We start from the raw sequence: 27,553 nt of genomic DNA on the forward strand, positions 1-27,553 counted from the left end.
TGGTCCGTTATTGGAAGTTCGTCAGCAGTACAGTTGGAGGGGGAAATACCAGAGCAGCAGATCAGATCCAGGGTGTGACCTTTGATGTGTGTGAAGGAGTCGTCGGTTAGTCGATTATGACCCTCACCTTCCTTCAAGCGCGTTTGTTGCCTCTGTTCATCATCAAAGGATGAATGGGCTGCCGCGCGCACAGCGCAGATACAGTACGCGCATTAAATATTCATGGATTAAAACTGACGCTGTTATTCAATTTGCTTGCAGCTCTTATGTTATAATGATATTTTTCCTCCGTTTTTTTTTACAATAGGGTAATACAGAGGAGAATAGAAAGTGTGTGTGCATGTGTGTGTGGGGGGGTGGAGGGGGTGGAGGCTAATCCAATTTTGCAGGTGCGGCTTTACGGGCTTCTCATTGAGAATCGGACTTGTGCTGGGAAGGATTCGGCATGGGATCTCGGTGCAGTTTTTTTTTTCCAATAGTGACAGCTGCTTTGTGCTAGCGTGATGCCAGGCTGCAATGCAATAGTCTGCTTAAATCTAACGTACGGAGACAGTCGGAGGAGAACACCATTAGAACGCAACACATTAGCCAAATTCCTGCAGATTAGGGCGTACATTTGAATTGAATAATCCAAAGTTATTTTCGAGCTTCTAATATTGAAGTATTTAAAAGCAAATTAGAATTACCCTATTTATTGATTGCTACTACTATGTGTGGTCCAATGTATGTTGTGTATTGCATGTGGTATGTATTGTGTAGCAGCACAGAGGGCCTGTCTTCCGAGACAAATTTCTCCTCCGGGAGACCAAATAAAAGGTCAAATTGTATTTCAAAATTCAATAGTTGATCAAGGACACGTTTCCAAATTCCAATGTATAAAATGTCCTTAAAATATCCCTTAAAACAAATGTACCGGTCCGTGAGTCATTTCTTACTGGGCCGCACAGAAAGAATAAAGAACTCACTTTAATTCCGTTTTATTTACCGGATTGGCCCGAATATAAGACAGTGTTTTTTGCATCGAAATAAGAATGAAAAAGTGGGGGTCGTCTTATATTCGGGGTTTAGACATTATACCCATTCATGACGATTGGTGGCGCCAGATATAATTGAAGCGAATGCTGAACTGGACTCCCCAGGCCAAAGTGAACCACTGTCACGAAGAATAAAAATAAAAAATAGCGGTAGCACGAAGAAGAAAAATAAAAAAAAATAGTGGTGATAAGGAAAGGAGAAGAAAATAATAGAAGAGATAACAGAAAATGAAGAAACCTCCTGACAATCTGGAGAAAAGTGGGTCGAAGATCGGCGAGGTTAACCGGCAGCTGAGGAGAAGTTATGTCATTTACATTTCAAAAACCAGAAGCCCTTCATTTACGAATGTGAGTGCACTTTAGATTTGAATGAGGCAAAATAACATGCTTTTTCTCTCAAATATATTGTTATAATCATTTGTTTCAGATGTATTGTAATTCTTTTCTGTATAAAAATTAATTTGGTGTTCAAAAAGTATTTTTTCAAACTTGAGTCTTGGAAAAGAGGGGGTCGTCTTATAATCAGGGCCGTCTATATGGTATTTCGGAATCTGAAAGACGTTTTATTTTGAAAAATTACCGGATTATCTGTTACATCCATTTTACACTGTGTCACTCTTGATACAGCTCAAGGTGCGCTTCTCGGTCACGTGATGGATTGCCGCGAAAGTGAAACTCAGGGCAATCAAAATGAGTAAAAAACAAACGTAAAAAGCCCAGCCAGGAGACAGAAGAGAAGCCTATGTGTACAAGAAAAATAAGGCTACATTTGAAAGACAGTATCAGGAGTCCTACTTAAAATAACTTTATCTCAATGGGAGATTCCCATGCACCGAGCCCACTCTGCATAATATGCGGCGGTTGGTGAGTCGTATTTTTCATGTGCTTTTAGGATTATGTTTCGAAAATACCACGCAGGTCACATCATATTATTTTGTTGTATTTATCCGTCACACCTTAAAGGCCGGTCCCTGAAAATATTGTCTGACATTAAACCGGTCCATGGGGCAAAAATGGCTGGGGAGCAACCTCTGCCTTAAAATATAAGATTTCATTTGTTTTTCCCTGACTGTCTTAAATACTGTAGCGCCCAATAAGTTGCAGTAAAACTAATGAGGGAAGAAGAAATCGTTCCCGATCCCAACAAAGCATTATCAGTACTCTCTCACACAAAAAGACCGTATACTTAAGCATCAACTTATTTAACATGCTCATTATGTTATTATATGAGAGCGAGTACGTTTACATAATAATAAGATCGTCCTTCAAAGCTCTTGCAGGGAAAGCGAAACGAATCTATTTCCATTAATGTATACTCATCTATTTTTGTGCAGCCTGCCTAATCAAAAAATCTGCCTCCGACTTGCGTTATGTACCCATCTATTTCCATTACATTGTACACCGGTGCTGAACGGACCGCTGAATATTCAGTGAGTCTTTGTAGACTAATTATAATTTGTGCCTTCATAAACTTGGGGGACTTGAATGTGGTGACGGAGGAAGGCAGAGTGAAAAATAATGGATTTTACTTACTTTGATGCTGCCGCGCTGTGTCCGCATGTGTCTGATGAGGAGCTGTGCGAAATAAGGAACAACCGTTTTCTTAAGTTACTTTGGTGTGATAATTTTAGGTTCTGAAGTTATCGAGTTGTACCCAAAGCCCATCTCGGCAGCGGGATCACAGGAAAAGGTAGTCTGGGCTCTGATTTCAAAATATATCAATAAAATATGGGAATGTTTGATTGGCTCAGGTCATAATTTTTGGCGTTATGGCAGTGCCATGAAAAAGAATGCCATGTGGTGGGAGGATCATTAAAACACCCCCGCCAGATTCTGCATGTTACAAAATCGGGAAAACAAAAGCTCATCAGTGGGGAAACTCACTCAAAATGAGTAGAAGATGAGTGTGACTTTGAACGCATTGACATATTTGAATGCTTATCACCGTACATGTGCACTCGTGCAAATATTTGGACAATGGGTGGTAAATTAAGTTTTTTTTAATCAGAGGATTTAATGGGATATGTACATACTGTATATCCATCCATCCATCCTTTTTCGGATCCGCTTTATCCTCACAAAGATCGTGGAGGGCACGGGGTGGGGGGGGGGGGGGTGCTGGAGCCTATGCCAGTGGACATTTCAGGGGACACCCTAGGGACAATTTGGAGTGTTCAATCAGCCCGCTATGCATGTTTTTGTAATGTGAGAGGAAAACAGAGTACCCAGAGAAACCCCACACAAGCACAGGGAGAACATGTATTTGTTTTGGTTCATCAGAGAGACTTGAGCGGGCGCTGTCACGTCTTCCTGTTTCACCCAATCGGCGAAACCGGGTTTCACTCAATGATCTGGCCTCTCTGTCCCCCGCCTCTTGCCAAACGTCACCTGGGATAAACTACCCCCCGCACCCCCTCCCCCCAAATGCCACAGGGTGACTTGCCACAGGATTCTCCAAGCAAATTAGAGAGGCAAAATGAAATCGATCAATAGCTGACACCGAAGCTGGGAAGATAGAGGGGGGGGGGGGGGGGGGGGAATGCAAACAAGGCAATTACTGAACAAACAAATGAATAAGTATCAGTTCTTCTCGGCACCCGTGGTGGGTTGGGGACCTGCGACGAAGCCCAATGCGTCCAAGAAAGCATATTTCAGTGAGCTATGAAGGAAGTCTCACAGCAGCAGCACAGAGAGCCCTCCCCTCCCCCCACTGTCTATGCTGACAAACGGCGCACTTTGGGGAAAAGCTGCTGGAAATTTGGTAGTTCGGCTTCGGCACACGCACCAGTAGCACCCCCGTCGCGTTTGGAGAGGAAGCTCCCTTTTTAGGAACTCCAGATTTAGTTTTCTGTTGTGAAGATTAACACAAAACAAAACAAAACAAACAAACAAAAACACACTGAATTCCGTGCAATATTTACATATATGTATTGTGTAGCATGGGTGGATATGCTAAGAATAATTAGAGCCAACTTTAGAGAGCACACATTTAAAGTGGAAATTATGTGTTGTCACATTTCGGTTTTTCGGTCTGGCCAGCAGGTGGCAGGAGCGGTCTCTCTAGCACACCTGCTGGCAATCATTAATCAACAGAGACACTATTTAAGGACTCCTACGCTCGACACCTGTTGTGGGAGTATTGTTTATGGCATTGCTTACCTCGTTGCTCATTGACTAGTGGCGTTTGACCTCGTCGTGTTTTCGCGTGTAGTCTCGGTACCAAGTTTGTGTGTAAGTACCATTTTGTTTTGATGATCTGGCTTTTCTCGCGTGTACAAAGTGTTACATAGTTTTTCGTTCGTAGTTTGTGGCTTTACTTTCCTTTTCTTGCTCTTTTGTGCAAGCTCCTTTTGTTAGTCGTTTTTGATTTACCTCCTGGTCCTCATTGTGGACCAGCGCTTTATGTTCTCGCTTATTTTCGATTTGGACATTAAATTGTCTTTACATCGGAGACCTTGTTTTTGTCTACGTTTTTTGGATCCCCGTCCCTAACTCGGTTTACCCGAGTTCGTAACATGTGTAAAGCAGAAAAAAACAACAACAAAGGAAACAAACAAACAAACAAACAAAAAAAACTGTTCACCACAGCTTACAAGAACAAAAACGATTCTTCTTTGGCATATATGCACTATAAATATAGACATAGTCCTCCCACGGTCAATTTAGTGTCTGCTACATGCGCCACATGCATGGATCAGCTAAACCAGCTCAAAGAAACACTAAAAAAAAATAGTTCTTTAAATACCACCATCATGACCAATATTAACACAGTTGCATAGTAGGCCCAAAAACGAGGCAGCGGGTTTATTCCCTAAAAAAAAAGATTCAACATTATTGTGGGCCGCTGTAATATTAAGTATAATTTGAACAGAACATTCTGGTTATATTCAAATATTTGGGCGTATTATGCAGAAAAACAAAACACAACTGAACTGCACTTGGGCAGTGATTTGGTCAGGGACCACTAGAGGGAGCCACACTTTGAAAATCACTTCCGTCCAGCTGTACATGAGGTGCTCTGAGCAGCACATGTGAAATACGCTGGGTATCTTTTGTGTATTTTGACGGCACAACAAAAGGCCCGACTGATCCTCGAAGCTGCTGAACTCAGCTCTTCTTCGCCACCGTCAAGATGCGTGCGACATGCTGGCGTTCTGCACTTTAATCGGCAACTTGTTTCACACTAACGTCGGCGCAATTGTGAACCATTTGGGGAAAACGCCAAGAAACTGTGATACCATACAGAATGTTCAGCTCTGCTGCAGTAATGGGTTAAAATTTATCAATGATCTTAACCCTTTCATGCCCCCCTGTAACCCGATGATATGCTGTCCACTGTCGTAACAGCTGTCCCTCAAAGGGTTAAATTTCGTGAAGGTGAGGGCAGGTGACATACCGCATTGCATTTTTATTCATTTCGCATTCCCTTTTCCCTTAGAGAGCAGAAACTGTCACATGCACATGCACATGCACACACAATTACATTATTTCAATAAAATATTGGAGCAGCTGCCTTCCCGATTTTCTGTAAGTGTATTTACACCCGTGTTCATTACTGTGAATACAGAGGGTGCCAACATTTTCACTATGCATTTTAGAAAGTAGTTGAAGGTGGTAATAGGCGCTTGCAACATTGCTCACTGTGTTTTTTTGGGTTTAAAAAAAAAAAAATCCAGTGCAACCCCTGGGGCACTTGAAACAGATGGCGACACAATCAAAGTGTGACTCAGCAGAATAGTCTAAAAACCGAATCCATAATAGTGTCCTGATTCGCACTCTCATATTGTTTCACCTTTTTTTTTTTTGATCTTGCTCATATTGCCTGTTGTCTGTGAAGACTTGGTCTGGGAGCGGCAAAAAAAAAAAAAAATAGAAACGTTCCTTGAAGATAATCCGCCCCCTCCCTCGTTCATTTGTTATGAAGGGGCGTTTTGCCACAAGCAGCGGGGTGGGCCACCTGTTATGTCGAACATGCTACAGGGACAATGACTTACAATTTCAAATGCGCTCCAGCAAGAGGAAACCTGTGACATCTAAACACACACACACACGCACAGTCGTAATTGAGAATCCACTTTGTGAATGATTACAACTGCGGTGCTCCCTGACGCTAATAATTGAGTGGATGGGTGAATACCATCTGTGTATCAGGTGGGGGGGGAAGTCACCTTTACAGGAAGAGTTGACTAATGTCCGAGTGCTGCTCGGTGACCCATGAAAGGTTGATTGTATCATCATAGTAGCCATCTGGTCTACAGTGCCACTATTAGTTCTGCCAATAAATTACGGAGGGAAGACATAGAGGCTAAAGTGTGTCATGTTACAGCTAGCAAGCTTCACATTGAGGCTATTTCCAAAGACGTTAACAAAGAAGCGCTCCTAGCGGTTTACCTCGCAACTTGTGACTGGTGTAGGTATTCTATCATCCCGGGGCTTTAAATTTTTTTTTTTTTGTAAGTGCAAGCGTGTCTTATAACGCGGCGGTCCCCAAATCCCAAGCCGTGGATCATTTGGTACTGGGCCGCACAGAAAGAATAAATAACACTGACATTATTTCCATTTTATTCATTTCGGAACCTGTTTTATTTTGAAAAATTACCGGATTCTCTGTGATATCCGTCTACGGAATGCCACTCTTGATGGAGGTCAAGGCAGCGGCGCTTCTCGGTCACGTGATGGGTTACCGCTAAAAAAAACCCCGGGAGCTAGCAAAATGTATTTAAAAAAAAGTCTTTGGAAAGTTTCTTTGGGAACGGGAAAAGGCCCAGCCAGGAGACAGAAGAGGAGCCGACGACTTTCAAGCAAAAGAAGGCTACATTTAATAGACAGTATCAGAATTTCCTACTTAAAATATGGATTTATTATCAACGGGAGATTCCCACGCACCACTCTGCATAATGTGCGGCGACGGTGAGTCGGATTTTTCAGGCACTTTGTATTTGCTGTGTCTCTTATTTTGAAGGCACGTATAAAACTTCCCATAGTGACCAGAGAGTGTTGCGGCCAGATAGGACGTTCCCCGTGTCGTGATTCGTGTTTATTATTATGTTTTGAAAATACCACAGTTTTCATGGAGGTTATATTATTATTATTTTGTCGTATTCGGTCCCTGAAAATCTGACATTAAAGCGGTCCGTGGGGCAAAAAAGGTTGGGGACCGCTGTTAGAAAGGTTTTACTGCGTTAAAAATGTCACTGTATGTCAACCATAATGGATAAGTTGGGCACTTCTCTCGTGAGCAGTGATTGGTAAAACGGACGAACCACCAAGGCAGTGTAAACTTCACTTGAAAGAAGTTGCACCGACTTCTTGCTGATGATTAATTCCGATTTGAGGGCGGGGTTGCGGGCTTTGATCCATTGTAACAGAACACAACATAATTATATTTCAATCATGCAAATGAGTTGTGTTTTGGTAGTTAGAGGGCTGTTGGAGTGGATAATTGAAAACGCCTGAGATTGTCCCGCATCAAAAATGTCGAGCAAGGTGCCGCCTGGCTGATAATCGGAAGGGTTGCCACGTGTCCTGAATCGAATCTTTTTACCTTCATTGTCATTGCGAGAATTTCTTGAACACACCCAGCACTCCAAATAATCATACTGGATGTCCTCAAAGAGCGGCTTCTGTTTGAGATGGGCGTGTTGTTCCTGAGAACAAGTAAACACCTGTCCCCAAATAGCATGGCACCACATAGTTTTTGACGTCGCCGCGAAATTTTGTTCAAAATTTGATGGAGACAACGGAAACTGTTTGCAACCGTTCAAACTGTTCGGGAATGTCAGACGAATGTCTTTGCAACTGTTTGTAATGTTTGAAGGAACCCTGAGAAATAAAATGACATTCGCTCCGCGTGGGGTATCGGATAATTTGCTCAGTACCGAAGGACTGAATTTCATTCTGGTCCCAGTGACCCAGCTGCATTTGAACACGCAATTTCACATCTTTTTAAATGCTCGCAGCGATCGGGTAACCTCGGCTAATTGTTCAACGGTGACACCTTGATCTTTGCTAATGAGGAATTTTCTTTGAAAGTTGTTTTGCTCTTGCTCCAAAGAGGTAAAATTGGTCCTGACAGTCGGGGTTTCCTCCCCGGGCATACAGAACTACCAGCAGTCCGCAGCTCCCGCCTCGATTGAAAACATTAAGATTCAGAACACAGTCAATGGAGCTTACCGTTTTGTGTTTACTACACTTCAAATCCATTTTTGCTCAAAGGTTCAAAACAGAAAAAAAAACCCAATACAAAAATCATGAAGTGCAATATATTTAATCACCTTTCCCTTTATTAGTTGGCTGACTACTTACTGATTCATAAAGCATAAGAATCTTCCGTTCCGAAACACGAAACGGCACGCTTGTACCGCCCGGAACGCGTGGCAGATTATCCCATCTTGTGAGCAAGTTCTGCGCGACAAGCTTTGACATGGCACTCTGACAAGATGTTTTGAAACGTGTCAGATTGTATCTATTAGCCGCAAAGCCGAGCGATGGACATCTGTGATGTGAGCGCAACCAAACCCCCACCCCCCCAAAAAAAACAACAGTGGTGTCGACACAGGTGAAATGAGTGAAAGTGAAAGGAAAGTGTTGTGACAAGTGTGCTCATTCAGGCGGACAGCTAACAGCACATTACAGTTTGCGGATGTGTTGAAAAACACAAAATCTGAATGTGGCTCCTCTCAAGGACATCCAAGCATGTTTGCTCCATACAAATGTTTCAGCCGACTTTCACAAGATTTCTCTCGGGTTTTTAAATACATGGCTTACAGTCTCCATGCAGCCCAAATATGACTCAATGTCAAATTCAGAATACAAACACTGATGAAAAATTGTGCCCCCTCCCTCGTTAGTTACTCATTCCCGAGCAAGTATTTTACTGCAGTGCGCTGTTAGTGGCTTGGATTCAACATACATCAACACCCATTATTATTTATCATTTTCAACATCTTGCGTCACAAAGATGGACCAAAAGCAAATTACTGCCCGCTCGATATTCTCCAAAATATATTCCTAGCGTTTGATTTGATTACAGATAACAGGGCCATCATTTATCATAACTGAATTTGTCACAAAAGATCAGCCGCAGAAACAGACTCTAATGGTCTCAAGGTTAATGTTATCGGAGATCATGTTTCTTGGGGTACTTTCATTTCAATGGAATGATGTGATCAGATGTGAATAAAGTCTCGATACACTGGACGCCAACGCAAAAGCTACTACCACTCCATGTGGTGAGCAAAATGTGTTTGTAGCAAAACTGCGCATCTGATCAAAAACGATTTTCTTTTTCACCATTGATGCTTTGTGTTGTGCACAATTATTTTGATATGTTCACATGGGTTGGACATAGTCACAATATTTGAATAATGTCTCAGTGTGTTTAAGCCAGTTGCGCTGGGGTCAATCGTTTCATGTGTGGCGGTGAGTCGCAGACAGTATTTTATTCGTCCGGGGCCAGATTGTCCACTTTTGTTGGTTTCGGACAGATTCTTCGGCAGGGGTGTCAGTCTTATTTTAGTCGCGGGCCAATTTGGAGTTGCATCTGCCGTTGGAGGGCCGTTATGCTTACAGTGAAACCACAAAATTATTACTTTTACACAACACATGAATTGATCACTAGTTTTCAAATCAGTCAAGTCAATTTTAATAGTTTGTTCAAGTGAGTGTAAACAGGGTAACCAAAATTATTGTAAAATCTCAATGTTATTTATTATACATGACAGGTTTGACATTTCAATACAGATTTGAGCAAGTTGACACACATCATTTGCTTTTGAGGGCCGCATTAAATGACCTGACGGGCCAGATCTGGCCCCCGGGCCTTGAGTTTGACTCTAGCGTTCTTCGGTGTGTGTGTGACTAAATTGTCCATAGGTTTGAAGTTCAAATGACCAAAGTCAACTAAAACTCCAGCTAACAGGCAGTATAGAAACTGGATGGCTGGTATATGTGCAACACACCGGCAAAACAAACGAATAAAAGCGTAACTGTATATGTTTTATCTCGTCGGTAACTAACAAAAAGGGTGACAAGCCCTGCGCCATGTTTTCTTGTGATCATCGACTCTCGCGTCGACACGCGCTTGTTGACGGAAGCCACGAATAATGGCGTAACGCGTTTCATGTCCCCATTGAAGCCTGGCTAAATGAAAAGACAACTGCATCTAATTAGCCAGGCATCAGGTGCGGGCTTGATGCTCGTCTTCGGGAGGCTGCTATGGCGCCTCTTCTCTGGCTGCCTGTAAATATTGACGCTTGTAGATTGGGCACGGCGGAGGGAGCGCAGCTGGGGGTAGGGAGCTGACCGTGTCGGGAGAACCGAGACGGTCGCTTGTAGGCTTCCTCGCAGCGTGCCGTGCCGCCATGTGTTTTGAACTCCCTCGGCGCTCCTGCGGCATCGGTGTGTTTGCGAGTAGACGTGCTGATTTTGCGCTTATGTAAGGGATGTTTTCCCTTTCAGGAATTTATAACGGGGCATTGGGTGCAAACACTGGAGAGCGTTTTATTATGATTTTTTTTCTTCTTCTTCAGTTCTTTTGTTTATCTGTGAGATGTGAATCGCAGCTTGGAGGGAATCGACTTCTTTTTTTTTCTCCAGAGAGGAAAGACAGCCAGAATGAAAATTAGTACAGGGCAGACCTCTGGAAAAGAAAAGTTAATTACGAAAATAAATTATAACGATGCAAAGTGATGTTTTATCATCAGTGCGTGAGCTCCATGATTTTAATGTGCAAACTTGAGTTAAACTAGATGTATTCAAAACATTACACTGACGGAAATGAATTGAATGCGATTTAATTAAGTGACGGCTGCACAACTGGTGGGGTGGAAAGTTTCAACCATTCATTTGAAAGAGCAACCAATCTCAAACCGTGCACATTTGTGAATGTCATTCGCTGTGGCTTGACTTAATCTATCTCCAAAGCAACATCCGCCTCCTATTTATGTGACAAAAGGAAAACAAGAGTATGTATCATATTTTGTAAATGTTTCCCACCCCGATGATGCAATCAATCTCATCCCCTATCTTAATGTAGCTCAAATGGTCAATTATTGATTTGTGTTTAAGCACCAGTTCCCAGAATGATTCCCTGGCCCCCATTACATTGAGACCAGAATCTTGCCATTGTAAATCCAAATCATTTTGAAGCTTTTACTTTGTTATATTGTCCAAATGAAGCTCCTCAACCCACACAAAATCTCCCAGCACTGTATCTATTTACTTTTTTTTTCTTTTGAGCGCCTCACACTGCTCCTTGCCACTCCAATGTTTATTCATGCCTCAAACGCGTCTATCCTGAGCGAACACGCACCGAGTATGTGCCGATTGTAAGACACTTAACCACGCGGGACTGCCGCATTTTGGAAGAAGGTGAAAATGAGAGCAAACGTGTTTACAGCATTTGCCGCCCAACGAGCACTTAGAATAGAAGTCTCTAATTACTGGTTAAAATATGGAGGTGACGGATGACAAAAAAACGATTAGAACTTGACAAATGTTATAATTATTTTGGTAATCATTTTTCATTTAAATTGTGGCAATAGAGGGCAGTTGGTGGGTTGTGTGTGTGTGTGTGGGGGGGGGGGGGCGAGGGGTGGATATGTGAATGTGTTTTGAAACCTCTCCCATGTTGCTGAGAGAAAATGTTTGGTCGAGCGACTGGTGTGCTCAATTGTCCCCATGTGATGCAAATATAGACATTGGTCAAATTCCCGTTGAGATGTGCTGATTTAAATTCAAATGAAGGTTTCTGAGCGGCCATATTTCGGCCCTCCTCTCTCTCTGGCCTTGATCTGACCACCGTTGTGTTTTACAGCCAAGCCACTGAGCAATTTGTGCAGGAGTGTGCACAGCTTAAAGTGCGGCCCTCTTCGACTGGCCCCGTTGCTCTCAGCAGGGGCCGGGGAGTGGTGGATGCGGGAGGTTGGGGCGGGGGGAGCGCTGAGCTCTGATCTGGAACACTCACACAAATCCTATAAAGCAGGACCATCTTATGTTCCATGGTATTTGCCGGCATCCACGTGTATACAAAAGCCAGTTGGGATCTGACATACACACACACAGACAGACAGCTCTTCCCTTATATGGGTGACACTTTGACCTTTGAAGGCATCTCATCTCAGCTACGAACAAGGAGCCCGAAACATCCTACGCGGCCCCAGAAATGAATTCCCACAGACGCAGAGTTGAAAATGAGAGCCCCGTAGAGATTCCTCATCTATGAACAGCGACCTTGCTGAGATTCTGGGCCAGAATTCCAGAGCCGTTGACAGATTGTCATCTGCCAAGGCGGAGCCCAGAGCAACAAAAACTTGTGCCTGCCACATCATCTGTCAAGCCGGTTGCTTGAGAAGTAGGAAGCGTGATTAAAATCAAACACCCAGCCAGGCTGTAGGTCAACTTTTAAAATCTAACTTTTTGTTGTTGAATTAATTTTTCTCTTCTTTTTTTTCACTACTTTTCTCCTGTTGAAATTAGACAGTTTAAATGTGACCCTCCCCCACATATTGCTAGCATAGAATGATCAGCCATAGGAAGACGAGTGGGGTGGGGGCAATGCTTCACGTTTGAATCTGCCATCCATTATACATTGTTCATACAATCACACTGAACCGGATTTTATTTAAAAAAAAATTTGGTGGCCCCCTTAGCATTTTCTTATACTGCCTAATCATGAGGCGGGGTGGCCCGTGGGCCTGTTCTCAAAATAACTCACCAGTGATGGAAAAATTGTGATTTCCTCAGGATGCTATAGAATTGATCATTCAAATATGTGGACAAAATCGGGAGCTGTTCTCCTTAATCCGCCCCCACGAGTAGCACTCGGCTTTAAAAAGATGATGTGATTTGTCAATGCATTCCCTGCGACAAGTTCAGGGTGTTCCTTTTCTGCTGCCCAAAGACAGCTGGGAGAGGCTTCAGCAAACACGCGACTCTCGTGAGGATAACCGGCTCAGACAAAGAATGGATGGATGAAAAAGACATTTTTTCAAAACCTTTTGGTTTATTATTGTTAATTGGAAAAAAAAAAGCGCAGACCCCGTTCCAGTCCGAGGTTGACGTCTGCATTTCATTTGCAGAGATAGCTTGATGGTGAGTCCTTTTCGGAGACTCCTTCTTCTTCTCCAGCATGTGACGGGCGCTTCAAGCTGTTCCCATTTCATGAGTGTTGTTTCGGCGTGACAAAAACCAACTGGGCTTTTGATGGCTCTTGCAAGCACGAGTGACCCTGCAAGGCTCAGCTGGCTTGTTGAATCACATGTGGCCTTTATCGTCTGCAGTTATTGATGAATAACTTTGCTTCTTTTCTTTTTGCCTTGCTTGTAGCTGTGTTTTTCTTCCATGACCACTGCGAACACAATAAACATCTGCACTTACATACTTACATAACGGGGGGGGGGGGGGCGTCTGTGTTTAGCAGAGGTCGTTATCCTTGCAGGGGAGAATTTTTAAGGGCTTTGCCAGTTTGGATGTGGACGATAAGAGGCTGCTTAGATATTGATCTGTTTCTCATCAACAGAGTGCTTTTCTCTTAAGAGCCCTCTCGGCTTGCCGGACACCCAAACACGTGATATGAATACTAATGCATATGGTGGCAAATGTGCTCTGCACCTGTTGATAGAAAAAAACATCAAGAGAAGAAGCATAAGTCTGCTTATTAGGGACTGCAGGATGGGCGCAGCAGGGAAGACCACGGGTTGCGAAAAATATTTTTGGAAATATGAACAGGCAGCCCCTTCATAAAAGTATTTAAAAAAAAAAAAACAATATTCGAGTGAAAATATCAGAAACAGCTTAACGTGAGGTTGCATTTGCATTTATAATCATCGTCAGTGATTTGCTGATTTTACATTTGTGAGTTTGCGGCAAAGGATTTAGTAGCACATTTGAGGCAATATATTTTAATTTCTGTTTTTGCCTAAAATGTAGCGGACTGCCAGAATGTACGCTCGGAGCGTTAACATTTTAGGGGGCAGAATAATGGCAACCCACACGACGCCGCTGCTCATTAGCAGCGGCGGTCAAGCACAGGCCAAGACATTTGATCTTCTTACTACGCCAATCTTCCGATTTTATTATTTATTTATTTTATCCCATCATTGTTTTAACACAAACACACAAAACAGTACCACCCTGGTGCCCTCCTCCCGCGCAAGAGATAAAAGAGGGTAGGCTGCGAACTGAGAAAGGGCAAACCAGATGGAATCAGGATGATGAACAGCCAGTTGCAGAGTTCAAATTGGACATGGAAATAAACGGTGAGCAGAAACCAAAACAAAGCATCATCATCACTCGAGCCAACGAACCGCAAAGGCTGATGACTTTTAGATTAAACCGTATATTTAGAAATGCACCCGGGCTCAGCATTAAAAATTAAATTAGCTGCTTGCAGTTCAACTTTGCGGCCTAAGCATTTCCAAGAAGACGCTCGCATTCCTCTCTCGGTCTCTTTTTTAATGTAAATGCACATAACAGCCATAAAAATAAAGATCTTGAAATACACTAATGGCATTGCTAAAAGCTTCCCTGCCTTTCCAGAGTGTGCTCTTATTTAGTGCTTCAAAAATCCTGCAACGGTAATTGTTTCACCTTTGCAAGATTGTGCCGATGTTTCGAAAGTTTAGCATTTGGAGATTTGACGGCTGCCATGTTGGCCTTTGGGAAGCGGACGTGACCGCGTGTGGGCGACAGTGCGGGGCGAGCGGCGGCCTTTAACCTGGTGCAGCATTCACATCAATCACATCGTAGGTACGCTTTGGGGCACGGCTCTGTTGGAGGTCTGTTTCACGCCAAACACAGCCTTGATTTATTTCTCAGAAAGCCTGGCTGAATTGGAAAAACACTTGTCGCTAGTGTTTGAGACCATAAACTCTTATTGGACGCAGTAAATTGTTTATTCGTTCAACAAGAGGTCACGGTAGAAGGGGATACAATAAGCTGTGATGGTCAACAACCGTAGCGCGTGTAAGATCAGGTTATGGAACTGGGATGGACGGACAATTAGCGGGCCATTAAAAAAAAACAAATAAAAAGGTTTTGTGTCATTAAAAAACTCAATTAATTCTTTAAAAAGCACTGATAAAAAAATCCAAAATCTGAAAATAAAAAAATAAAAACGTTCCACAGCTGTGCAAAATCCATGCGTGCAAAACTGACGGAAGCTTTAAGTTGTAATATCGCCAATCACCACTAGATGGCAGGCATGTCTTGGTTTCGCTTACAATGTGTGCTGTACTAGGCCTATTTTTTATTTTTATTTTTTGCAGATTTGGAATAATATGCAGGACAAACTATTGCAATAATATTCAAACAATGAGTGAGTTGATTTTGAAAACAAAAAAATGCATTTGGCTACATGCACTTAATGTTGATTTGTTGTTCAGCAGTTTTGTGCCATACTTGAATAGTCATTTTTGTACAGTATGTGGCTAGTTGTTTCATTCAAACCCTTTTTTGTTGTTGTTGGGTCAGGATAGTGGATTTTGACACGCATTTAAAAATATATTTTCAAATATGAATATATTGAGAGCACATATTTTTTTCCAGGCATAAATTTTTATTTTGCACAAGTGGATCGGAAGTGCGTGATCCGCTGTGACCCCCCAGTAGCATTGATGATGAATTGTGGCCCGCTTCATCGGTGGAGTTGCCCATCCCTGTTGTACATTGTTTTTTAATCAGAAGACTGCTGGTTTGATCCCATAGTAGCCAATTTTTTGTACCCTTAAACAAAAACTAAATCCTCCGTTGCACCTAAGTTAGCGGTGAGTGTGTGAATTTAGTGACCACCTCAAAGCGCTTTCAAGACCTTGGAAGTCCATTGTGTGGTGAATCTGTAACTAATTCAGCGAAATATTAGAACAACAATAATATCAATGAATAATGGAAGGTAATAGGCCACTTTGTTTTTTGTTGGTGATAATAAATGTGACTTTACCACGTCACTTTACCTCAAAACCGATCACGATGACAACTGAAGCCTCAGCCGAACATTCTGTTCTCTCATTGTCATTATACTCTCGATTTTCTGCCACCTGTTATTTTGAAGTGAGTCCCAATTAGTCTGCATCAAGTCAGGACGAGGATGTATGAATAATATTTTCACCGCTCAACCCAGAAGAGTATGAAATTACAGACTTTCAATCAATTTAATAGTTTTAATCGACACATTATTCTGTTCTGTGGAAAAGAAAGGATGGCTTGGTTGTTGACAGTGTGAGAATAACTTGTGTTCAAAATGAGACAGCATTTCAAATTCCGCTTGGAGTTGAGAAACAAAATTTATGTCTGTGTCTGGATGGGTTTTTTTCCTTCCCCCACCACAAACCCCAAAGTGATCATGCGGTTCCTGTCTGACAAAAAAACTTCTCTTCCATTTTCTGTCACAAAATCTGGCACCAGAGCACTGAAACAGAGTTGAATGATCAACAGCCTTTTTCTGGCATCACTCTTTTCATTTTCTCCATAGTCCCCAATCGCCAAGCTCACTAAAAGGCACGCAATTCTCCATGGCACCTTTGGGGGAGACGGGGGGGTGGGGGAGATATGACGAAAGAAATATGTGCCGTGAGCATCTTCTGCTACAGGAGGAGATCTCCGAGTTCATCTTATTCCAGAGTTTTCTGAACAGCTGCGAAATGACTCTCTGCTCTCTACCTGAGCTTGCGCCGGTGCGTGCCTTTGACTTCCCGTGGGCCGCGATACACCATAAGCGCTTCTGTTCCGCGCTGTTTCGCATCTCGTTCCAGTCGCTGGCGTGCATCGCTTTGCCGATGCTGCCTATCAACACGCTGCATTTTATCTGTGTAAGAAGCATATCGCCCGACGTGCATTCTATTAACAACACGCATAACTTGTTAGTTTTGCGGGCTTGACTTTTTATCATCTGCGGTTTGGCCTTTTGGGGCAACTCAAAATATTGTATGAATAAACTGAATGAACCTACTTAGACGTGCACAAAAAATGGTGTGCTGTCCCCCGTATGGAACATTGCCGGAATTTCATCATAATAATTTATTCCCCCTCCCCGTTTTCCTCCCTCATTCTAAAAACATGCCTGTTTGAAGACTCAAAATTGTCCTGCTATGAATATGAATGAACGCGCTTGCCTATGTGGTCCCAGCGAATGGCTGGCGACCAATCCAGGGTGTACCCTGCTTTTTGCTCAAAGTCAGCTAGTATAGGCTCAAGCACACCCGCCACCCAAATGAGGCAAGGCGATGCAACTTTATTTATTTAGCTAACTCAATGTGCTTCACAGAGTTACAAAAGAATCACAAAGACATAAAAAAAAAATAACCTGTATATAAAAGCATTTACACTGATTTCACCACTGTCGGCAACTTATTCTCTTTGCATGCAACATAACAGCTAAATGTTGATTCACCATGTTTGCTTTAATGTGTTCAAGTCATTCGGTGATTATACATCCGGTAGTGAAATTTTCAAATCTATTTTACAGCTGACTCGGAGCCAGTGTTACATCTGTATGACTGCAGTAATACGTTCTTTATTTTGGTTAAAAAAAATTGAGCTGCAGCGTACTGAATGAGCTGCAGCTGTTTGATGCTCTTCCCAGGGAGTCCAGTCAAAAGACTGTTAAAATGATCAGGTCTACTGGAGATAAAATCATCAATAAGCTTCTCCTGCTCTGCGTGAGTCATGCAGCTCTTCAATACGGTTATTTTTCTCAGCGACGAAAAGGCTGTTTTCGTATTTGATTTCATGTGACTGCCGAAAGTCAGATCTGCGTCAATCAGCACACCAACGGTTTTGGCCTTGATCTTTAGTCTTGAAAGACAGTGACTCTGTTTACTAAAAGCCATTTTCTTTTCTGTAAAAATGAATGAAAAAAAAGAAGACATATGTTTTAGATCTTGGATACATGGATATCGATGTAATGTTTTAATTACTCAAAGTTAAGTACGAAAAGGCATGATGCCAAAATCTTTCCTTCATTGGAGATTTTTTTTCAAGCAGATGCCATTTAGTTTGACTGTACCACTTACCACGTACCACCTCACGCAATTCACTTCCAATTTGTTTCAACAGACGTCCAGTTCAGGGTAGCAAAGTTCCAACAGGGAGACTTGGAAAGGATAGCGGCCCTCCAGGACCTGAGTTTGACACCTATGTAAATCTAAACTATAGACCAGTGGTCCTCAAACTACGGCTCGCGGGCCGTATCCGGCCCGTGGCCACATTTACCCGGCCCTCTAACCCTCCTGTTGTCCTCGGGTCGAAATGACCCATCACTGTGTTAAAAATGCCCCCAAAAACCCCTAAATGCTAATTTTTTTACTTGAAATTTGATGACTTTTCCTAGATTGTCCCCAACTGCAGAAAAACTCAAATGTTGTTTTTATTCACATTTCCATGGAAGCTGTACAAAAAAAAGTACAAAGGTGGTCTTCGGGGCAAAATGACCCATGACGCGAATAGGGTTGAAATCAAAGTCACAAAGTTATTTACACACCATAGAATGTTTCAGTGTTTTAGTTGTTTCTCAGATCAATTAGTAGACAAGACGGTAGCAGACATAAAAAGACAAGATAGGTGGCGTTCTCGTAGATGGCAGAACTCTTTTTTTTGTGGATTTCAAGGGGCTATAAAGAGAGAGAGTTCTTTAGTTATTATTTATTTCGTGTTTTTTCTGTGAAGAACTCAGAGAGGGTTATTTAGTTATTATTTATTTCATTAATAGTGTTATTATTTGTTTCCTGACCTTTTTTCTGTAAAGAACCTGGAAAGGGTTATTTGTTTATGTGTAGCTTTCTGGGAAACAATAAATTTTTTAAGCTCCCCTACGATCGTTGATGTTACAAATTGACACCGGCCCCCCATCAGAGAAGGGAAAAGTTATGTGGCCCTCACAGGAAAAAAGGTTGGGGACCCCTGCTATATACTAATAGGACTCCCACACGGTGATTTACAGACTTGGAATTTCTGGAGCAGAGTTGTCAGATTAAATGCGGAAACAATCATCTCATTTCTGACCGCCACATAATTTAGCAGTGGGAAGTTGTTTCAGGCTTGCTTGGCTGCCTAATGAAAAAAAAAGCAAAGGAAAACTTGTTTAATCGTACCGTTGCAAATTAAATGGACTCTGTGCATTTTTGTCTTTTGTGTGTGGTGTTTTTCAAGACAGTTAACAATCCAATCGAGCTCCTATCCAGCAAGCCTTGTCTGGACCAAATGGAAAAACATCGAGGTTTGCATTATGCAAAGGAAGTGGCCGTTGTCCAGAGTCGAATCACTTACTTGACAGCGTAACCTTGCTTCAAATGCCAAGCCATTGCTCACCTTTCTCCTTTCTGCCAACTCATTGCATTCTAGCCACCAATTCCGGTTGGATTAGTTACATTTGCTCAGGGGGAAAAAAAACATCCCCAGTGTACGGAACAGGTGAACTGTATTCACTCTGCTCAGAATTCTGTGCACAGGGTGTCATTATTATTTATGAGACAAGTCTTCCTCCATCGAAGCGCCGTTCATCTCGTCATCTGTCACTGTCACGCTGTTTGTTTGAGTCATTCTAACGGCTCGTAGCTTGGGGGAGGGAGGGAGCTGGTCACATGCTAAGTTCTCCAAGGTAATCGAAGGTATTAAATGCCTCGGCATAGTTAAAAGTGTTGCCTTCGATTAGCCCTTTGGGCGCTTTATATGCTAGCCAAATTGCTCTTCTGGTCTGCTCAGCACATTTAGCGGCATTTTGTTGAAGAGGCCTCATCTCGTAGCTCATCCCGTCTAAACAACCACCATTCACCTCCTGTCTCCCTGACACTGTATAATGCGCACGCACACGGCGGCCTGAACCGGCATAAAATGTCCATTCATGTCCCCCGTGTGTCTTTAAGGGAAAAGGCTTTCCTGTGCAGATGCTGTTGCCGGGTAACCCCCAGTAGGCTAACATGGTGCAGAGTGAGCAGAGGGGAAACTGCAAGAGACGGGTGGAAGCTGCTGCAAGTCTTCCCAACTAATTCCCCATAGGGAGCTTTATTTTATTTTATTTTATTTTTAGTCCGGGCTCTGTCTTTTTTGAACCAGTCAAATTTCATTCCAAGGAAATGGCACTGTTATTAACATCAACGTTCCCAGCACTGTTTTTAACATCTTGCATGAAGAAAAAGCTTAAGAAATTTGGCCCACCTAATTTCTTTGCCAGGCTGAAGATGAAGAAGAGTTATGCTGTCAATTGACAATAGTAAATAAAATATCTATGATAAGCCACTAATGATGAATACTGTGGTTCATCATTGTTGTGGTGTGCTGTGGTTTTAAATGTTGACATTTTGTTGCTTTTGTTTTTTTTTTGCTTTTGTTGCTTAGCAGATCATGACTAGATGGCACAGTCATTGTCGTATTTTCCACCTAAAAAAATTCAATATTTTGAAAAGCCAACAGCCTTATATATGGATCAATATTCAGCTTTCTTGGATGTAGTCTTTTTAATGTTTTGGAAAGCCCATTGTTGCAGCTACAGCGGCTGTGAAAGTTCGATATAAATAAAGCTATAAATGTATTTCATTGTATTCCCTTTAGTGTAGCCCCATCTAGTGGATGCATGAGGCAACCGCAGCCACAATTGTAGCATCTATTCTATGTGCCTTATAATGCGGTGCGCTGTATATATGAAAACTCTTTTAAATTACGCCATTCATTGAAGGTGCACCTTATACTCCGAAGTAGTCCTTGTAGTGCGGAAAATACGGTAATTCCTCAACAAAAAAAAAATCTAAATTGTAAAAATGTCTTTTGTTTCATGTCCCGGAAGTTATTCAGCTGCAAGTTACTTTGATGCTAAATCACAAATGCAGGAAGACTTTCAGTTTGGCATTAACTCCAATTCTAGAAAGAAAACGACAACCCGAGGCAACGGATTGAATTGATTGATTGCTGAGGTGGTTTGAAGCATGCTCCTTCATTGTTGCTCTGGTCACATCACTTCATTTTCCCCTCATTTCCCTTAAAGAGAAAGTATGATTCCGCCTATCAATCACTGCATAAATGCGTTGCCTAGTGATGAAAGACAAGGTGTGTCTTGTTTTTATGGGATCCGATTAACCTCCCGCTGGGATTGGACGCTCTGCCTCCTTGCGGAACTCTTGCTGTGTCAGGTTGCATTTGATGGGCTCTTTGAGTCATTAGTGTTCCTCCGTGTTTTTATTTGTGTGGAACACCAACTAGAGTATGATGTCACGGATCGACACGTTAAGATGCTTCAGGGGTTTGTAAAGTTAGGACCTAGCAACACCAATTTACATGCTAATAATCGGTGAACAGCTCAAGTTAAAAAATGGACGTGGCGATGTCTCCATTTTGTTTGATATTTTATTCAAACGTCCCATAAGGTTACTTAATGTCTCACCATTGCCGACGGCATTTGGTTTGATCAGCTGCTGACATTAATACGTGTTTTTCATTTCACCGGGAGCTTTCAGCAAACGCTGAAATTCAATTGTTATGAGGTTAGAAATTCGGAAATGTTACTTCTCAAAGTGACCGGCGGAGAGGCCACCGAGGAGCATGACTCAAGGGTCCTCTGACGTATTTCTCAACAGGACGTAAAGTTACCATTGAGGAAAATGTCAACAGCCACCAACTAACTCTCTTATTTAAGATACATTGTTTTGTTGATTCACACGATGAATGTTGCCATGTAAAGGCAATCTGATTCCTGAGTAATGAGGCTAAATTATCGCAATAACAGAAAATTAATAAGACTGGTAAACAGCAAGCTTGAATCCGATATGACTTTATGCGTACCTTAACCCTGGAGAACCCGAGAACCTTTTTCTACTTTGGAAAATGATGAATTATACATTAAATGACTGTTATATGTTCACTGAACACCAAAATATATGTTTTGTCAAATATTTAATGCTTTAATCCGTATTTAGGATTTGGGTCAAATTTGACCCTTTGGGATTTAAGGGTAGCATTCGAGTAGCAGTATTTATATGGGGCCAAATTCGACCTTGTGGATTCTCCAGGGTTAGATGTATTTTTGAAGCTGATTTAAAAAGATGTCTACTTTTTTTTTCGAGTAGATCATGGTTTTTGAGATTTTCAAGTTTGGCCAGCGAAAGCTTGCCCGATGCGGAATTTACCATGCGTTATAAATACATTATGTATGTGTGTATTTTTATTTTTTTTTTCATTTTCCAGGCGACGGTATAAACATATGTCTCAAAGCCGGTGAGCAATGAAGAATTCGGCTATGGTTGTGTTGTTTTGACAAGAATCAAGTCTTAATTTTTGAGCAATCACTCCAGGCGTGAACGTTGTACGGATCATATGTTCCCATCATCATATCTTCACCTTGTCCAATTTCAATAACCACCGCTTCCTCTTATCACGCGCTCTCGTCTCACCCTCTCCCCTCGATCATGTTTATCTGATTCAACCAAATCTGTTTGCCGAATGTACTAAAGAGTTAAAATGTCCGATCTTGCTTGCCATTTAAAAAGAAAAGTTTTTTTTTTGCCTTGACTTGAGAACAAAAATTAAATACACACACTGCACGGCGGCAGTGTACTCATCTCAACTGACTTGACAAACAGCAGTCGTTTGGCAGACAGTGAGCAAGTCTTGATTAAAGAGTCTTCAAACTGTTTATTGGCCATGCCTTTTTGACTCAGTAGTGTAAGCAGTGAGGACACGAAATGCTGAACGCAACATCTGCTCAACAATGTGATCAGGTCATGCGCGAGCTCCTACCCGTCATACTCTTGGGCCTGCATCGTGGCGCGCTGCCAATACCCAGCAATCCTCTCCTCGCAAGAGTTTTACAACCTAGTGGGGGAGGGGGTGCGGTTAACTTATCATCACAAATCATTTCCTTTTCCATTTGCAGAAGCGGTCCGGCGGCATACATGATTTACAAGTACAGTAGCCGCTGACACGAAATCCAAGGATAACTCGCGGCTGCAAATCAAACCAGCTTTGCCTGCGTTATTTATAACGACCCTGGTCGTGTCGTGAAATGGGCAAAATCTGCCAACTACATTTGTTTTGACTTGTTTCCAGCTGCATAGAGGGATTTGGTTTCATCTGTGTCATAGTAAGTTCGAAACTAGGACAGTGTGTCACATCAACCAAAGCGTCGGGGCAATCGGGAAATAATCTCTTCAGTTGATCTAGCACCGACGACCTGCTTGCTCCCTTGACATTGAGCCCCGGTTTGCCATCTTTCAAATCAGGGGCATCAAACACTAAAGTGCCATCATTCACTGGTCTGTCTGCGGGTCTTTTTCTCCTCCTGGCTACATTGGGAATGCACATTAATGCAAGAAGAGTTAGAAAAAAGAGCGCAGCCTGAAAACGGCTTCACAAAAATTCCAAATTAGTTCAGATAATTTGTGTTTATCAATTCATGCTTATCATTTCCAAAGCTTTGTCACTCACGTCTGACAAGAATTACTGATGCATATTCTTTTAGTGAATAGGTCTGTAATTAGGTTCTGCCCGGGGCCTGTTTATCATGCATAAAGCCAATAGCGCTTTCAAAGCGGTGGCTGAGACAAAGGCCGTATTCTCATTATTTGTGCCCTTGTTGAGAAATAAAAGTTGTTTTTTTTCTTGCCAGCCAAACTCAGTCTAGGGCCTGACCTGTTTAATATACCAGAAAAAAAATCTTGGCTGCTCCATTAGGCCTAGAATGGAAATTCAAACAGATGCAGAAGATTAAGATATTTCTTCTCTAATTGCTCCACGGAGAATCCCATTTGGCTCCATTGCTGCAAAACACAGAATACAAAGTAAAGTCTCTTTAAATTATGCTCGGACTAGCATGAACTCTTCACTAGCCTGCTAGTTTGTGAACGTACTCTCCTTATGAATCTTGTTGGGAACTCTTGAACGGACTTTTCGCTTGCTGTTAGTACAACATCTAAAACACGATGGCTGGTGAGGAAACGGTGATGTGAAAAAAAAAATAGGAATTCACGCAGAGTTATGAAGTTGAAGGACGTACCGCTCAGTCAATAAAACTCAAGAGCGTGAATTAAGTCTAAACTGAACAGACATAACATTTGCACCGCCAGTCAAGGAGAGAAGGATTGCGATCATGGTGGCTAAGTCGATGCAAGAGTTGAAACATTCAAGTGGCGCAGCCCAAGATAATGATCTTTTTTGAATGACTATTAAACATTTTCCAATGCATTTGATGAACGGTATGATTGCCTCGGGTGGCAGGGTATGCATGTCAATATTTGGGTAGCTCTGGATTGCTCCTTACAAGCTTGTGTGCCACTTTGCCTCTTTTCTCGTATTATACTTTCATTTCATGCCTGTCTGCGGCTTTGTTGATAAGCTTTAGAAAAAAAGGCTCTTTCACTTAAAAAGGCCTGTAAAAGTGTTCCCGCGGCTGCCTCGTATTATTTGTAATGCGGATATGTGTGTTAGCGAGTTTCAGTTGCTGGAACAAAAGAGCAAGAGATAACTTCCCTTTGCTACGGTGTCTTCTGTCTGTTTTAGTGGTGGACAGCAAGGCCATCCCGGAGGGCCTGCAGAGGTACAACCCAGTGCCAATCTATCTGCCTGTCAGCTACCGGATCCTTAATGCTGAGTCAGCTTTCTTCCTCCTGGAGGCAAACCAGGATTTAATGAGGAATTCCAGCCTGCAGGCCCGTACAGAGTCCTTCTTCATCCACCAGGCTCGGCAGATGCCCTTTGTGAACGCGAGCTACGGCCCGCTGTCCGTCCAGAAGCCGATCCCGCTGGAGATGCTGCAGACTCAACCGGGGCCTTTCAGTTCGCCCACTTTCTCAACAGTGCCGACATCCCCGTCACTAACGCCGCTCTTCACATTTAACTGGAAGGTTCATACCTACATCATCAACGAGAGGATTCACCCTAGCTGGCCAAAGGTCCAAGTGTTATTCTACATCGCGGGGAGGGACTGGGATGATTACAGTGCCATCCGAAAGCTGCCTTGCATCAGGATGTTTGCCTTCCACGAGACTCAAGAGGTGCGCGGGACATGCAGGCTGAAAGGCGAGCTGGGCATTTGCGTTGCCGAGCTGGAGCCTCTCGCGAGCTGGTTCAGCCCACCCACCGTCAGGCCAGGTCGACAGAGGATGTCCGAGCAGGCCCAAGGTACTCCCGTGGAACTGTATTACACGGTTCAAAGCGGCAACGCCGGCGACTGCAACGCCGAGGACTCCCGGAAAGGTAGCGCCGTTCGTACGGAGCAGCACGGGCCGAGGGGCTATTCTGTGGGGCATACGCCCATGCAACGCATCGGGAGTGTCAGGCTCTTTCAGCCGCTCTCGGAACTGAAACTGGACGGTAACTTTTTGGTCATGGTGCCGTCCAAACCCATCCGACAAAGAGAAAGTGTATCTGCTTTTCTGGCTCTATCGACTCTTTCTTCCGTGCCCATCTTCACCCTCAGGTAAGCGATTCTCCCTCTGTATCAATGTACAGCACATGTGTCAAAGTCAAGGCCCCGGGGCCCAGATCTGGCCCGCCACATCATTTTATGTGGCCCGTGAAAGCAAATCAAGCATGTCACGTTCCACGACGCTTGCTAAAGTCTGAAACAAAATTTCAAATTGTCATATGCAATCCACTATAACAGTCCTTATTCTTGACTTCAAATTTTCAAAAATAGTTATTCATCAATTTGTTGTGCGCTGTATGGGTAATATGTAGAGGGAATTAAACATGGCAAACTGTAACTGCAATGTGGCCCGCGACAAAAATGAGTTTGACACCCCTGATTTACAGAATATCTCTGTTGGAAGCTAATGACCGGTACCTCCCCAAGTCCAAATTTTCCTTTCAAAATCTGTTTGAGGTCAGAGGAAAGCGTGTTCAATTTCAGAATTTGAATAAGACTTTCCGAACTATCGAGACTTTCTGCATGCGTGCGAATTTGTTGACCGTGCTGTTTGGAGCATTGGCCAGAGTCCTGAATTCTTTGTCGAGTCAGCAGCTGTTTGAAAAGCAGGATACCGACCAAACTTTAGTTGAACACCAACAACCCAAAACTCATTGAGTCGAGGTGTGGCTTTCCGTCGATCCGTACGGTGTGAACGCTTCAATCGATAGCTTTGATTTTCTGTCCCAGCTGTGATTAGGTGTGTTGGAATTGCACAGCGCGTTCTCAACACTGCATCAGTCGGATCCTCAGAACTAATTACAGCGCGAATCATCATGCAAATCATTTAAAATGATTTAACAGAAGTTGGGGGGAAACAACCCCAGATTTAACCTAGCCCAGTGACATTTACTGTTTTCAAACCGTTATCGGCGTGCGGAATATTATGATTGCAACTCATTTCACTGATGCTGCTTGTGACTCATGGAAAATGACTCAAGGGGATAGTGCCCAACTACGGTAATCAGGTTGTTTCATGCAACATCTCTATGTGTGTTGGTGTGACACGGGGCTGATAAACAGAACTGTTCTTTTTTTTCCATCAAGTAGTCATGGTCTGCTGTGGAAATAAAACCTGGTTCAATTATATTATGGGGGTTCTTTGGGTTGACGTTCCAGTTTGATTCAGTGGCACTTTCAGAATTATTCTGTTATTGACTAGTGGCCAGTCCATGGTGTTGTCTAACTTTCACTCTAGTGCTGCTGAAAAAAGTTGGTAATTTGTTGTTTCGCCAAAAAGTATAGCCTCTTGCCATTCGCGTTTTGCACGGATGAGATCATTTTCTGGTAACCCATAAATAGGCTGCAGTAGGTGTTTGTAGCTGGGTAGACCCTTTCAAACTCAATAAAGGGTAGAAAGGTAAAATAAGTACGGATCATCACATGTAAACACATAAAACTCTTCACCGCGCGGGTATTTGTGTTGCGCTGCACTGTGGCTTTTGAAAAATATTGCAGCGCCCTTCATCCGAATTATCGGTGGTGGGCAAATGTGTGGATTAGAGTGAGGCATTAGAGATTAGAAGATGTGTGTACGATGAGCTTTTGATTTGCTACAGCACGCTCTTTCATCGCAGGCGACGTTGCCATGACACTGCCACTCTCCCGCGCGGCATGTGTTTATTTGGGCCATTTACTGTAACTACAAGGTTGGCAAACGTAGCTTTGAAAATCAGCTCTCAAAATTGTCGACGCCAGATGATATGGACAAATTTCTTCAGCAAAAATGCTTGTTTTTGATCTTGCCCTGCACATTTGGATATTTGTTGAAGATTTGTATCCGGGGTATTGGGCCATAATGTCAAACTGTGTCTTATAAATATGACATATCACAGAGAGGAGTGTTGTCAACAACCCGAACTGGATTTGAATGAGTTATAAAACAAAAAAGATTTCAAAATCGTTCAACAGTCAATCAGTTGTCTGTTCTCAAAATGTCATAAGTGTGTCCGATGAATGCACACTGCTCAGCTGTCAACTGTCAATGTACCACTTGATGACGTGAAAAAATGGATGGTACCAAGGATTTTTTTAATTTGTGAAGCCCCTCTAGAAACGCTCGCTTCACAACTTTTTTTTCTCTCCGTGCCACGCAGACACTTACGGCTGATAACGAGGCGCTCTAAAGCAGCCA

General features: G+C 42.7%; 1 protein-coding gene across 1 annotated transcript in view; it reads left to right on the forward strand.

The window, feature by feature from the left end:
* Positions 1 to 27,553, forward strand: part of LOC127591270 (transmembrane protein 132C-like) — a 99,715-nt gene that overhangs the window by 15,948 nt on the left and 56,214 nt on the right. Inside the window, exon 3 of the mRNA XM_052051235.1 lies at positions 24,513 to 25,431. Coding sequence (XP_051907195.1) covers positions 24,513 to 25,431 — 919 coding nt within the window. The remainder of the gene's footprint in view (positions 1 to 24,512; positions 25,432 to 27,553) is intronic.

Source organism: Hippocampus zosterae, chromosome 18 (genome assembly GCF_025434085.1).
Source record: "Hippocampus zosterae strain Florida chromosome 18, ASM2543408v3, whole genome shotgun sequence".
Classification (NCBI taxonomy): domain Eukaryota; kingdom Metazoa; phylum Chordata; class Actinopteri; order Syngnathiformes; family Syngnathidae; genus Hippocampus; species Hippocampus zosterae.